Raw genomic sequence first — 12,844 nt, 5'->3', positions numbered from 1 at the left:
GCCCCCAGATTTCCCGACCGCCTCAACAGGCCGCCGTGATGCTAGAACACGGTCCGCTCGGAGTCTAAACAGACCGCCTCACCTCATGATGGAAATGGCTGCGGCGTGTCTCGGCCGATGTTGTTGTTGGCCTGGCAAGCCTGGCTTCAATGTCAGCAGCATCCGCCTCCAGGCCCCCTCCCCAAGTTCCAACACACACCGAGCGACTCAGACGGGACTCGGCAAAGAAAAGAGCGAATCGCGATCCGGCCAGTGCGGCTAGCAGGGATGCAGCCAGCAGCGCTTGTTGTCCGGGGTAAATCCTGCCCGCGCGCTCCATCGCGATCCGTCCGTCCACTCGCTGCCCTTGCTGTCGGCTGGCTGCCTGTGGCTGGGCTTTGTTGACTGGTTAACCTGTTGCCAGCCTGTTACAACGTTGTATTGGGTGGGAAACGCTTGACCAAGGGCGGATGGATGCCGAGCTTGGGGGCCCCAGTTTGGCAGTTAGGTTTGTTGGTGCGCAGATGCCACGAGATCCTCCCCAAGCGCCAGCAGGGTCGCTTGATCAGCTTTGGTCAAGCTCCAGTGGTGATTTGCTAGACGTTTTCCCCATCATCAAGCCATTGCCACTGCCTAGTTCACGTAATAGATGCTACATTGAACGTACTATGATCGTCAAAGATTTGTACTCGTAGCATCAATCAATGTAACATGTCCCCAACAAGTCTCCCACGGCAGCTTAAGCTGTGTCAATGCCAAAAGAAAATCTATAAGAATCGACACCGAAGGCTAGAAGAACACCCGTCGGGTTTAAGAAAAAATTATTTGTGAAGAAATGTTAGTGCATGGCATGGGCAACCTGGCCGGCTGGTTATATCGCCGTCGGCAACCGACAGGGGGGCGTCCGATTACAAACGCGATTCCTGCCTTTCCAGGCCGCTGGCTCGGTGCAATTATCTCGACATACATGTGCATAGGGCCCCCCAGACGGTCCACTTCTGCCATGTGTTGTTCTCGGGGGCCACGGAAGTAGTTGCCATCTTGACGAGAATGGCTTCGAGTCTGACGGAGAGAGAGTTCGAGTTGAGAGCCACTCACCCATCCTCCGGGATATCACTAGCACCCGGTGCAGTGAGCACAACATGTCACCAAGGCCCGAAGTAGTGCCATCTCGAAGCTTGACCAAACCCATTCACAGCCACGGCTTTCTCCCATGACCCCATCATATTACCATCGTACCTCGAGTACTATCCTCCCACGAGACGACGGCCGCATTCTATGCACCAATCTGCATTCCACCATGGGTATCAATGCCTCAGCTATTATTACCATTGCCCGCACGAGCTATTACCCCAGCTCATACGAACCGCACCTCGTTGAACAGCCCGGCCCGAACCTGCACCAGACTAGCCAGCTCAAACACAAACGACTGGAAGATCAACACATTCGTGATGACGTGTGACACCGAGACGGTCTCCGAGTCTCCGCCGCCCGTTGCCCGCTGCCGCTCCTCTTCTTCCTTCTCCTGGCCCCCGCTATCTGCCTCTGCAGGGTCCCCGTCCCTTGCATCGTCGTCGTCCATCTCATCCGCATCCGGCCCGATCACGGCCTTGCCCATCTGGTCATCATCGTCGTAGTCCTCGTCCTCATCCCCATCCCTGACCGTCTCCACGGGCTGCCCCCGCATGGGCGTCTTGTCAAACGTCAGAGGGATGGGATTGACCTTGCCATCGGGGAGCCCGACACGCCGAGCCAGTATCGTCTGGTCCACGGCCGCAAAGTCAGCCATGCGATGCGCAAGCATATCCTCCCGGCTGTCCAGGTCCACACCGATGTCGTTACCGACCCGGCAGGGTGAGGTCATCCGGAGCATCATACCGCCTCTGTTGGGGTCATGGTAGTTCAGAGAGAACTCTCTCGACGGGGGAATAGGCAGCCCCAACGCGTAGTTATCGGCCCTATGCGACGGGGTGGTGGCCCCGCTCCCTCCGCTCCGGATTTTCTCCTTGCGTCCCCGCGGACTTCCGGTCCGACTAGGAGTCCCCAGCTCCGACAGTAGGCGCTGCGCGAAGCCCTCAAACGCTGACGGGCGCGAGGGTGATCCGCTGCGAGACACAACATCGCTCCTGTTATCTGGTGTCCCCAGGCGCCCGGGCGCCTCCCTTCTGGTCGGGAGCGGATTGTGGAGGATCATGTCAGCCGTGTGGAAGGCCTCCCGGCGCTGCTGCAAAAGCTCTTCAAACCGTGGTATCTTCTCCTTATACGTAGTGACCTGGTCGCACAGTCGTCGGATTATGTCCAAGATGCGCGGGACAGACTGCTGGTTCCACTGTGGTCGGCGTCTGCAATCCCGCATCGACTTCTCCTTCTCGTCCCCCTCGTTTTCAAGTGACTCTGGATCCCTGGGTTCGGGCACGTCGTCAGAACTGGCTGCTTCAGAATCCCCTTCGCCCTCTTTCTCATCCTCGTCCCCGTCAAACGTATACGATGCAGGGCTTCGTGCTAGCCATCCCTCGATGCTCGTATAGCCACAAACTCCGAGGTCGACCAGGCTTTCCGTCACCGAGAGATTTGTTTCGACAGGATTAAGGAAGAACGACTCCAGCAGGTCCAGCATGGCATTAAGAAGTGGATCGTCCGAGCGGAGGGTATGCTCCCGCACCTCTCTCGGTGCCCCGGGCAAGCTATCGGAGATCCCAGCCGCTCTATGATGATTGTTTCTGCCCACATTGGGAGCCACCAGCTTTACTGAACACGGATGGGTCTCTAGTCGCAACATGGTGTCCTTGAGCACACTGTCGTAGACGTCGTCAAAGTTGTCTTGGCCACCCACCGAGCCAGCAAGGCTCATTAGATATTCGACTTCCTGCTCATGCGCCCCAATGGTGCGGTGGACAGTATGCCCAGGCAGAATCTCCGTCTTTAGCAAGGTGATCACAGCGTACCGATGGTGCCTCTTCAGGATAGCAGAGACTAGCTGGAGTGTAACGTGAATCGTTTGTTGGTTGCGCGACCTCAAGCAGGCCAGTATAAGATCAACCAGATTAAAGAGGAGCGGCGTTGCTGTCGTGTCCGATTTGGACGCCATCATTGTGGCCAGATCCACCGACTTTCGTTTCCTTGCAACGCTGATGGAATTGTTAGGCTCAGACTCCTGTGCAGAGGGCGAGTCTGGCAAGGCGAGAAGGTAGTGGAGTATGAGATTGATCATGTCGGGATGGTCTAGGGATTCGAGGATGCGTCGCAGATAAGTGAGAACCGCCACCGACGATCCACCGTCAATATCGGAGGACTCCAGAAGCGATGGATATCTGTAGTTTTCTGTTAGCTGTGCATATATACCCAAAAGCACGCTCACTCACAGTAGCTGCTGCAAAAAGATGACTTGAAAGTGCTCTAGGAGGGTCGACTTGACCTCAACCGACTTGCAGTGGTTCAAGACGTCCTGCCAGAACAGGAGATGCGAGAGAAAGGTTTCTAAGTGTGACTGGAACTCGGTTGAGCAAGAACTGATGATTTCAAAGTTGGAGGTAGGATGCTGATAGTCGGAAAAGGCCAGGATGGGCGGGAGGTTGTGAGGGAGATGGTCAATGACAAGCTTGCGGCTCAGCTGGCTATACAGGGCCCCAAGACCAGTTGCCATCAGCGTTGAGAGGTCGCTCTCTACAATCCACTGCTCCAGCAGCGTAGAGCTGGAGGCTGCCTCGATAATGTACAGGAGCCCCGTACGCGCAAAGTCTCCAACCTTGCCCTCGTGGTGGATGTAGTCCATCAGGATGTAGAACAGGGGGAAGTCGCCTCTCTGCGTGCGCCCCTCAAACTTGTCCCGGCTATCACGCATGCTCTCGTCGGGACGGGAGCCATCGTGGGTTTTGAACCACGCGGGGAGTATGTCTGGATCGAGGCGGATCTTGGTGGTGATGTTAAAGGCCAGCTCGACGACCCGCGATTCAGTGTCCAGGCCGAGACGCACGCTGTTGGCGCTGGTTATTCGAACGAGGAGATTGGTTAGGCTGGCTGAAAATGTCGTGTTCTCGACGAAGGCCTCCTCCTCGCTCTCGATGAGGGTGGCAAAGAACAGAACAGCCTCCTTGATGATCCATTCATTGTACGAGGTCGTGGCAATTTTGCCTATCGGCACATAGATCTGGCGGAGAGAGGCAAACTGGATGCAGGGGTGGGGTAGGGGACGGCGGCTCTCGTCGCTGAGGATGTTGGTGAGCTCCTGGAGGCGTATCTCGAGTGTCTCGGCGGCGTCGCTATCGCGGGACAGGTTCGACGAGGTTCGCCATGTCGCCTAGGGGAGTCAGCAATTGCATGGCACGCGCTGAGGGCAAGTCAAATGTACCAGCAGGTTCCCGTACTCCTTCTCGAACCTGTGCAGGCGCTTCGCAGGGTCCTTGGCCTGGTCCTGGCGGGAGCTCCCAGAGGAGAGAGGGCTCAGGAGCCGAGACCACTGTCGCGGTTAGCGGTCGGGCGGTGCGGGGGATCGTGGGTGCTCATCCAGAGCCATGGGGAGCTCACAAAGTCCATGACGCCTTTGCTGTCAGGTCATCTCAAGCCCGTGGGTTTACAGGGTCCGGCCGTGCACTAGCTGGGCTGTTGGCATGGGTTCGAGGTGATAGTCGAGGTCGCGTAGGTCATGTCGCTGCCCGCCATCCCCAGTCTTGGCAGTCAATAGCTGCTGTGGCGTCCTGAACCACCAGCCACTGGGGCTTGACCATGACAAAAACCATATGTAGGTACTACTACGTATGCTCTCACATACGACGGAAACATGATTAGGGAATCATGCGTTTGTAAAGGGACTGGTGTTCTTGAATCTTCCAATTATGCGTGCTAAGTTATACTTAATGTAACTTCGTCCGGGTTACTCTTGACGATCTTAGCCTGAGCCAAGACACTTCTCTTCTCGTTTATCTTTTTTGTCAACCTCGATGCTACCCTATGCCGGGATGTTGAGACCAAATACTGCACTCGTGGACGCTACTATATCGCCTAGAAAGACGATGGAGAATATTTAAGGATGTTGGAAATTCAGTTCAAAGGTCTTTAAGGTCTCTGGACGCCTCATTACGGTATGCCACCATTAGCTACCACGATGACGCCCGGCTGGATGCCAAAGATTAGTAACCATGGGGATGGATATCTTTATCACCTGTGCTCAGGTGTGATGGTTTTGCTAGATGCGTTCGTTGATTTGCTGCGAGCAATGGACCAGGTCCCGCCCAGCTACCATGCGATGTTCAAGCCGTCAGTCTATATACATCACCTCTATTATCATCAGAAATCTTCCTTCTAAGCCTAACGCTGCAGGGCCAAGTATCGGGCTCCTGCCCATCACGGTAAGTTCAAAAGCCACTGGGTCAGACATGGATAAGATCAGTGATACTATATTAAGGCGACTGGGGACTAGATCAAGATGAACAAAGTTATGAGTGTACGGTTTCGGTTCCGAACGAAGGGATACAAGGAATGACCTAGGGGTGCTACAAAGGCGAAGCTTATCAATCAATATAAAACTCAAGGAGGGAGCTCCATATTTGAGAGTGTGGCCGTCAAGGTTTTTGGCTGTCGCCAATGTGGGATGGGTGATTGATTGCGAGTCAGCCCGCAAGAACTACGAGTTCTGTTTGATAGCTTAAATCATTTTATTGCTGTTACACTTCTGACTGGGAAAGTGAATAGGTATCCGCACATATTTTAGAATATTCATACCGTGGTACGTTGGATGGTTTTGCGTGCAGTTTGCCTGCTTTCGGCTAGCAAATACAACGGGTTGATGCAGTACAGATAGCAAGCTGCGTTTTCCATCTGGTAGGTGTCTAAATCAAAACAAGAAGGATCCATTATTAGACCCTTCGAGGTTCTCGTCGCCCTTTGAGTATTTATGGAGCGAGCTTCCGTCCAGCCCAGTCAACATGGTGGGTATATGAGGCTCACACATAGAAATCTCCGACGCAGGACGGGATAGCCGGGTAAATCTAGTGCGTATTAGCCATGCCGTTGAGCCATGGAGGGTGGCGCTGGACGACACAGGGAAGTTATGCAGGGAGACACGAATACTAGCGCCCTTCCCGCCGTGAGTACTCGTAAGTGACTGGTGTGACCGTCTCACCGTTGTGCTCTTAGGAGTCTTGGCACAGGCCAACTGCCGAGGGAGGGGAGCTTGGGCCGCCAATTTCGGTTGTTGTAATGACAATGCCCAGTCTCTCGCCCCTAGACCATTAATTCCCGTGGAGAGCTCTGCGTGGGTGAGGGGAAGAGAGGTCATAAGAGCATCTGACGGCCACTGGTAAGAGGCAGGGAAGGAGAGAGAGTGGACATCCAGTCATTCATAAATCCTGACGAGGGCGAGGGCAGGCAAAGAGCCGGGGGGCATCGACGTAGCAACGTGATCGACAGCGGGGAGGTCGCTGACTGGACAGAGCGGAACTGAGCCTGAGTGTGAGCGTTGAGGAGCATCGAGAAGTGTGACGATAGGCTCCACTGTTCTGCCCAGGTATGCCGAGGGGAGACCATCATTTGGGCTTAGCGGCAAGTCCCTTTGCATTGCTTCCAAGGCGCAATTAGCAATCCTCAATCCGCAATCGCTCACCCGCGGACAGCGGTTGCTAATTGGAGAATACGTCGGGAGCTGACGAAGCACTCAATCGTAATATTTCTCGTACGAGTACGTCGTACGAATCATCTGTGGGCACTGCAGAGAGTTTACCCGGAGATTGGTAGCAACTGGGGACCTGTTGGGGCCATGGCTGAAGCCCGCGTGGTCCGTGAGACGGTTGGAATGATAACGTGAGACTCTCCCCACGCTGCTGATGCAGGATCGATGCGGGCCGTGCCAACTGCCAACGTGTCAGCCTGTCGTACGGGCCTTATGAAGAACCGTGCTTCATGGTCCAGTGGACGGAAGAAGGAAAAGGAAAGCGAGAGAGGAGCGATGAGGACCATGACGATGCCAGCACTCAGTGCTCCGCACTCACTATTCCGCGGAGGACAAACACCTAGACCAATATGATGATGGGGACCTTGGAAATTGACGAGGATCCATCGGGAGAGCATCAGTGGGAAAAGCTTGACCCCACCGGCACTTGCCTGATCCGTCCAATTTCACAAGGTACCTAGGTTTACGTACTCTGTATCCGCACCTCCAGGCTTCATTCCGAGGCCCTGGGCGAACTGAGCAATGCCATTGCATGCCCAACGCTGTTTCGGATTTCATTGAAGCACCGCATTCCCATCATGCTGCCACTGTTGGCATTTGGCATCCATCGCCGTTGCTTATATGCACGCATCCCCATTGGTGGCAGACGTCTCGTGGTGCGGTTGCATTGGTCACTGGCGGAATTCGGCACTCATGCCGTTTGTCACCCATTATCACAGGAAATTCAAATTGGAGGTCCTGAAACCCCCCAAGGGAAAAAAATTCACCGAGGGAATCTCCCCACATGTGAGCTGCACTGTGCACACCCTCTCGCTCCAAGTGCCGGTCTGCCAACGATAACACCGATACAGGCGCCGTGAGAAGGAACAGCTTCTCGTACGCGCGTGCAAACCCCGCGGGCGCAGTACAAGTCGGGCAGATGCGGGGAGGGCTCCAGTAATATAAAGCCGCTGCTTCCAAATGGATCAGTACATTCATGGCACTTTCAAACATTTATGCGGAGCGGTTAGGGATAAGGCCTGGACCAGAAGTTGCAGCGGGTGGCGGGGTGCTTGCGTCCCCGCTCCACTGGCCTTCCAGGTTGGAGCGTTGTTAGTGGCAGATCACCTGTGGCCCAGCACTAGGTCAGCGCCCGTCAGCGCTGCAGTGCTCCAGCTTGCCGCTGCGACAAGCCTGCCGTTAGCGCATCGTGTGCCTGAGACCCCACTGGGCCAAGGGCCGCTCAGCCCTGGCAACTGCGAATGTCCGACTGGCCTCAGGCCACTTGGGCAGGCCAAGCAATTGCACTGCCAAAACCAGGCCCATCCATCGAACCACCAAACCAATCCCAGGCCGCCCCCGCCGCGCCTTTATTCCCGTTCCGGCTGTTCCTGATACTTCTGCTGCACTCTTCCCGCTTCCAAAAATCTCACCCCTTCAACACCTCGTCGTCACCTAACTGCAACGCTGCAGTGCTCTCTCCGACCCTCATCGCAGCTGCATCCACAAACGCCAGCAGCCTCATTCCATCCCCCGCCAGCGCCAGCACACGACCATCCCGCCAGCAGGTAGCGACCTTCCCTGCCTGCTGCTCCCAAACTCATCGAATCCGCACTGCAGCCTACCTATCCAGATTCCCCCCATTCCGACGTATGACGACTCCAATCCTACCCCTCGCCCTCGGTCGCACCGCCTTCCTCGACAACCCGATTTCCCCGTGCCTTCTCGCCTGCCTGTAACCTTCCCGCTCGATTTCGAGAAGCCTCGTCCATTCTCGCTGCTTTTGGCCCTGGCCTGGTCCTCCGGGCTTTCTTGGGCTGCTGGGCAGTGCGTAGGCTGGCAAAAGAGGGAAAACAGCTCTGCGCATGCCTCGCGCTTCAGGTTCGGGCAAGCGACAGTCAGGCGCCGCCGGCCAGCGCGATACTAGGCACGAGAATGGGCTCGTAGGCCCTGCCACCACCAAACGAGTTGTCGGCAAGAAGAGCCAAGCCCAACTCGACGCCTCCGCCCAGGGCGCTGCTAGGTCGGCGGCCGACCTTAGCCCCGGCCAGGCACGACTTCCCTGCTCGCCACCTCGCAAGGGAGCCTCCGCTGCGGCGCAGTCTCTGACCAACGGCGTCTCCAAACATCATGGCGAATCTGCTGCGGACGGTAGAACTTTTGAAGGGAGCTGTTCCGACGAGACGTCATCCGAGTCGGGTGGCTCGCACCTCGGTTCCAGCCAGATCGTAGACATCGATGCGGGCCACCGCCAGATCGACGTCAACGCCATGAAGAACGTCGATGTCCATCGCGACTCGGGGCCGCTCGAGCTAGCGGCCACCGTCCTCAAAGCGCTCCCTATGCAGGACACCCTGGCCATCCTCATCATCCTCATGCATGTCCCTGCCGTATCGCTGACCTTTATCTACACCATCTTTGCCGTCCTTACCTTTGTCCCACCCGTCACGACGAGCTCCGGCATGAACATTAACTTTGCGGAAATTCTCGACGGCATGGCGACGACGCCTTCTCCGATAACTCTCCTCTGCATGGACGTATTGTTTATTCTTTTCTGGCTATTCTTGTGGCAGCCATTACAGGAGGTCATGCTAGACCTGGCCAAGCCCGTCATTGCCATCACCCTTGGCGGCGGAACGGGGGCCAGGGACGGGACTTCACGCGGCCTGACAACATGCTTCATCTGGGTTATGCTGCATCACCTCCTCCGGGGGACGCAGTCGCATTGGGCACGCCTAGTGCGGCACATTCCCGACAACTGGCCGGTGCCGGCCGTGCTACACGAACCGTTCAAGCTACATGCACAAGATTTCGAGGTCAAGGGCTTCGTAGCATGGATGAGAAGCCTGTTAGCCGTGCACATCCTGACGCAGGGAATAATACGGCATATTAAAGAATGGTATTTAAGAAGAGAAAAATTTGGCGCAGGAGGGAGCACGATCGACCCCGAGGCAGGCAAGTCTGCTGCTGGGACCGGCGATGGCACAATGGCCGACGCGGGACATACAGCAACGGACGCAGAGCCCAGCACTCAACAGGTGCACGGCTCATCCAGCGCAAGCAAAAAGAGGAGGAAACAAAGCACCCAAGTACGCCTACAGCAGCCTTTATGGGCCGCGCTCGCAAGCACCAAGATTGTTGTCATGAAGGAGTACGAACTGTCCAACAACTCCAGGGAGCAGGTCGGTTCAAACGCTACCGATGTTCACAACCTCGGCAATGCACCCTTCGAAAGCCAGGAACGCCAGATTTGGATATCATATGTCGGCAGCGATGAAGTATGCTTTAACACTAGTCTTTTCCCCGATGACGACTCAGAACCAGAACCAGCAAGCACCCCAGCCGGAGAGGCGATCCCTACCTCGACCAAGAGTCCAGAGAGACCCTTTTTTGTCCGTGTCAACAATGCCTATTGGCAGCCCACCCGCATGTTCCCCGTAGATGCGGGCGAGGAGACGGAAGAAGAGCAGCAGGGCACTCGATGGACGGGTGACATCTACGGACTTCGGCCGGCGTCCAAGTACGTCTGTGAGTTTGTGGAACGTCGCACCGAAAAAGTTCTCTTCAAGACTAGCATTCGCACCGTCCATGAGCCCCAGCGCGACGCCGAGTCCGGAGCGTCGGCTGTCCCCAACGACCAGCGCTCGTTGCGACCCGACTCTCCAGCTACGACGCTCAAGACCTCCATTGCGGCCGCTGAGGCCAGACTCGGCGAGGAGAAGAATCGACTTAAGACGGCGCGCAAGGAATGGAAGACTCGGATCAACAATTTGAAGAAGGACATTGAGCTCACAGACAACCAGCTCGCATCCGCGGGTAACCACGACGAAAAGTACAAGCAAAAGATTCGTCAGCAGGAAACCCAGAAGTCTCAGGCGGAGCGTGACACGGTGGCCCTAGCCGACCAGCTCAAGAACTTTGACTCCGCCCCCGAACTCACCGAACGTAAGAAGAAGGTGGAGCGGCTGTACGCGGGGGAGAAGAAGCTCTACGACGGTGAGAAGAAAGAATTCGAGGATTTCAAGGCGAAATTGGTCAGGGAGGTCAAGGCAAAGGAACTGGAGCACTCAAATCTGGTCAGCAAGGTCAACAAGATCCGCATGCGCATTAACAAGGTCGAGACCGAGCTTGCCAACATTACCGATGCCAACAATCGGGGGCTAGACGAGGCCGAGCGTCGCAGACAGGAACGTGCCCACTGGCATGAGCACACGGCCGGGATCGAGAGTAACTATCGGGAGCGGCTGACCCATATCCGTGCTACCAACGCGGGTAAGATCGGGCAGATCAGGGCCATGGAAGCACAGCTAGCAGCTCTTGTCAATGGCGGGGCTGGTCCCATGTCCATGGATCTAGCTGGTGACTTTCAGCAGCAGCCACCAGGCGCGTGGAACCCGAACCCGGCGGCTCCGCCTCACATACCGGTGAGCATCTGGGCTGGGTCAACCGCAGACATGATGCCCTCGGTGACGGCCGTCTCGGGCGGACCGTCGACGTGGCAGCCCCCGCCAACGGCGCCAGCCTTTGAGCCTCGGCCTATGAAGACACGCGGCCGCAGCTCAAGTATGCTCAGTGATGTTAGCGGTTTTACCCAGTCCAGCGACGAGGAGCCCTCGCCCATGCCGATCGAAGCGCAAAATCTGTGGCGTCACTTTGGCCGCGGCCCTCTGCGCCCCCATAGCAGCGGGGGCAGCGGAGGCGGTAGCATGCCGACGAGTCCTACTTGATGGTCCGAGTTGGTCTAAGCGTGGTCGAGAGAGCCAACCAGCGAGTTATAGGCAATAAAAGTAGTGCTTTTTACGTGATGTGTCTATGCTGATGTCGAGTCTATGTCGATGGTGGCTACTTCGTACTACTACTTGGAAAATCTTAAACCCTTAACCTTGAAAATGCAAAGTATTTATGCTCTTATGTTGCATACCGCCATAGCTCCAAAACTGAACATAACGCCAATGTAATATGCACAACCCCTCGTCTCTGGTCTTGGGTATCAGGCTGGTCACCTCCTGCTCTCGAACCTGGACACTGTCTCCAAACCCTGCCCCTCCGTGGCATCTCCCCCAACGGCGCCGAGATTCGCAACAGGGCCCTCATCGCCGGGCGGTGCCAAGGACTCGAAAAGTGCCGCCAGCTCCAGATCCCCGCCGGCACCCTGATCGCCACCACATTTCGCATCAAGCCTTTTCTTGCCACGACGCGTCCTGCGTCCCTCTTCTAGTAGCTGAACCTTGTCCGCCTCTTCGCCGTACACCTCCCTCTCTAGATCCCACAGCCCGGGAAGCACCTTGGTCTCCATCACCGTCCTGGTCTTCTGCCTCTGCAGGTCCGCATCCCGATCCGACGTCGGTGGTAGATCCTGGGCTCTCAACACGGTCCACGAGGTCCCGCTGTCGTCCTTACTAAGGCGCAGTATCGTGTACTCTATGCGGCACGAGCCGGCATAGTCGCCCCGCCCGCCGCAGGTGTACAGCTTCAGCTCGCCGACTAGGGGGGCGGTGGTGGACGGGCCCTTCCTGGTCTGGATGGACACGTTGGTGAAGACGTCGACGGGCAGCGTGCGGGTGTCCTTGCCGTCGGTGCCCAGCGCCGGGATCTGGAGGACCGTCTGCGGGGAGGGCCTGCCGGGTACGTGGATGTCGACGGGGCGGATCTTGAGAGCTCTGGGCTTGAACCCCCTGCCACTGCAGAGGTGCGCGAGCACGTGGCTCCTGAGGGTGTTGGCGGAGAGTTCGTAGATGTGCCGGGCTTTGATCGTGCCGGCCTGTGGGGGAGTTAGTCTGCAGGTATGTAGAGGAAGGGTGGTAGTGACGTACGGTTGAAGGGTCGAGGGATTTCTGGATGGCGGACTTGGTGAAGGGGGGCATGCGCTGCTTCACGATCTTGCCGGTCCACTCCAGCCTGGTGGCTATGGCGGCCGGGCCCCCCAGGCCGACAATGAGTGAGAGGATGTCACCAATTCGGGTGATCTGCTGGTCGGTGCATCCCGCGAAGGGTAGGATGCCGAGATCGTGGTATAGGTGGGGGATGGAGCCTAGGAGGCCACGATCGGTGACGGGACCGCAATGACCGATGGGGACGGCCCCAAGAGGCCGAGGTCGTATGGCCCGGTATGAACCGAGGGTGGGGAAAACCCTGATAGCTACGGGAGTTCGAGAAGCGGCGGGAGTCATGGCGGAGGAGGAGCCGGAGGGCGGAGTGCGCTCCAGCGGGCGCAATGTCGTG

The 12,844-nt window shown here is 56.9% G+C and overlaps 3 protein-coding genes across 3 annotated transcripts; 1 reads left to right on the top strand and 2 right to left on the bottom strand.

Annotated features, from left to right (window-relative positions):
- Positions 1–1,336: 1,336 nt before the first annotated feature.
- Positions 1,337–4,512, bottom strand: ACO1O0_003612 (Retinoic acid induced 16-like protein-domain-containing protein; the record flags this gene model as incomplete). The annotated part of the gene is made up of 4 exons (XM_083193060.1): positions 1,337–3,290; positions 3,342–4,276; positions 4,328–4,435; positions 4,504–4,512. The coding sequence occupies 4 exons, from the start codon at positions 4,510–4,512 to the stop codon at positions 1,337–1,339; spliced, it is 3,006 nt and encodes a 1,001-aa protein (XP_083052117.1).
- Positions 4,513–8,487: 3,975 nt separating this feature from the next.
- On the top strand, positions 8,488–11,349 carry ACO1O0_003611 (uncharacterized protein; the record flags this gene model as incomplete). Its single annotated transcript, XM_083193059.1, has 1 exon — positions 8,488–11,349. One exon carries the CDS (start codon positions 8,488–8,490, stop codon positions 11,347–11,349), a length of 2,862 nt encoding a protein of 953 aa, XP_083052116.1.
- Positions 11,350–11,621: 272 nt separating this feature from the next.
- ACO1O0_003610 (uncharacterized protein) lies at positions 11,622–12,792 on the bottom strand (the record flags this gene model as incomplete). The annotated part of the gene is made up of 2 exons (XM_083193058.1): positions 11,622–12,383; positions 12,436–12,792. The coding sequence occupies 2 exons, from the start codon at positions 12,790–12,792 to the stop codon at positions 11,622–11,624; spliced, it is 1,119 nt and encodes a 372-aa protein (XP_083052115.1).
- Between the last annotated feature and the right edge of the window lie 52 nt (positions 12,793–12,844).

Source organism: Amphichorda felina (genome assembly GCF_050947745.1).
Source record: "Amphichorda felina strain 45539 chromosome Unknown scaffold_3, whole genome shotgun sequence".
NCBI classification, from domain to species: Eukaryota; Fungi; Ascomycota; class Sordariomycetes; order Hypocreales; family Bionectriaceae; genus Amphichorda; species Amphichorda felina.
The sequence above is the reverse complement of the archived record's forward strand: the minus strand, read 5'-3'. Positions and strand labels throughout refer to the sequence as shown.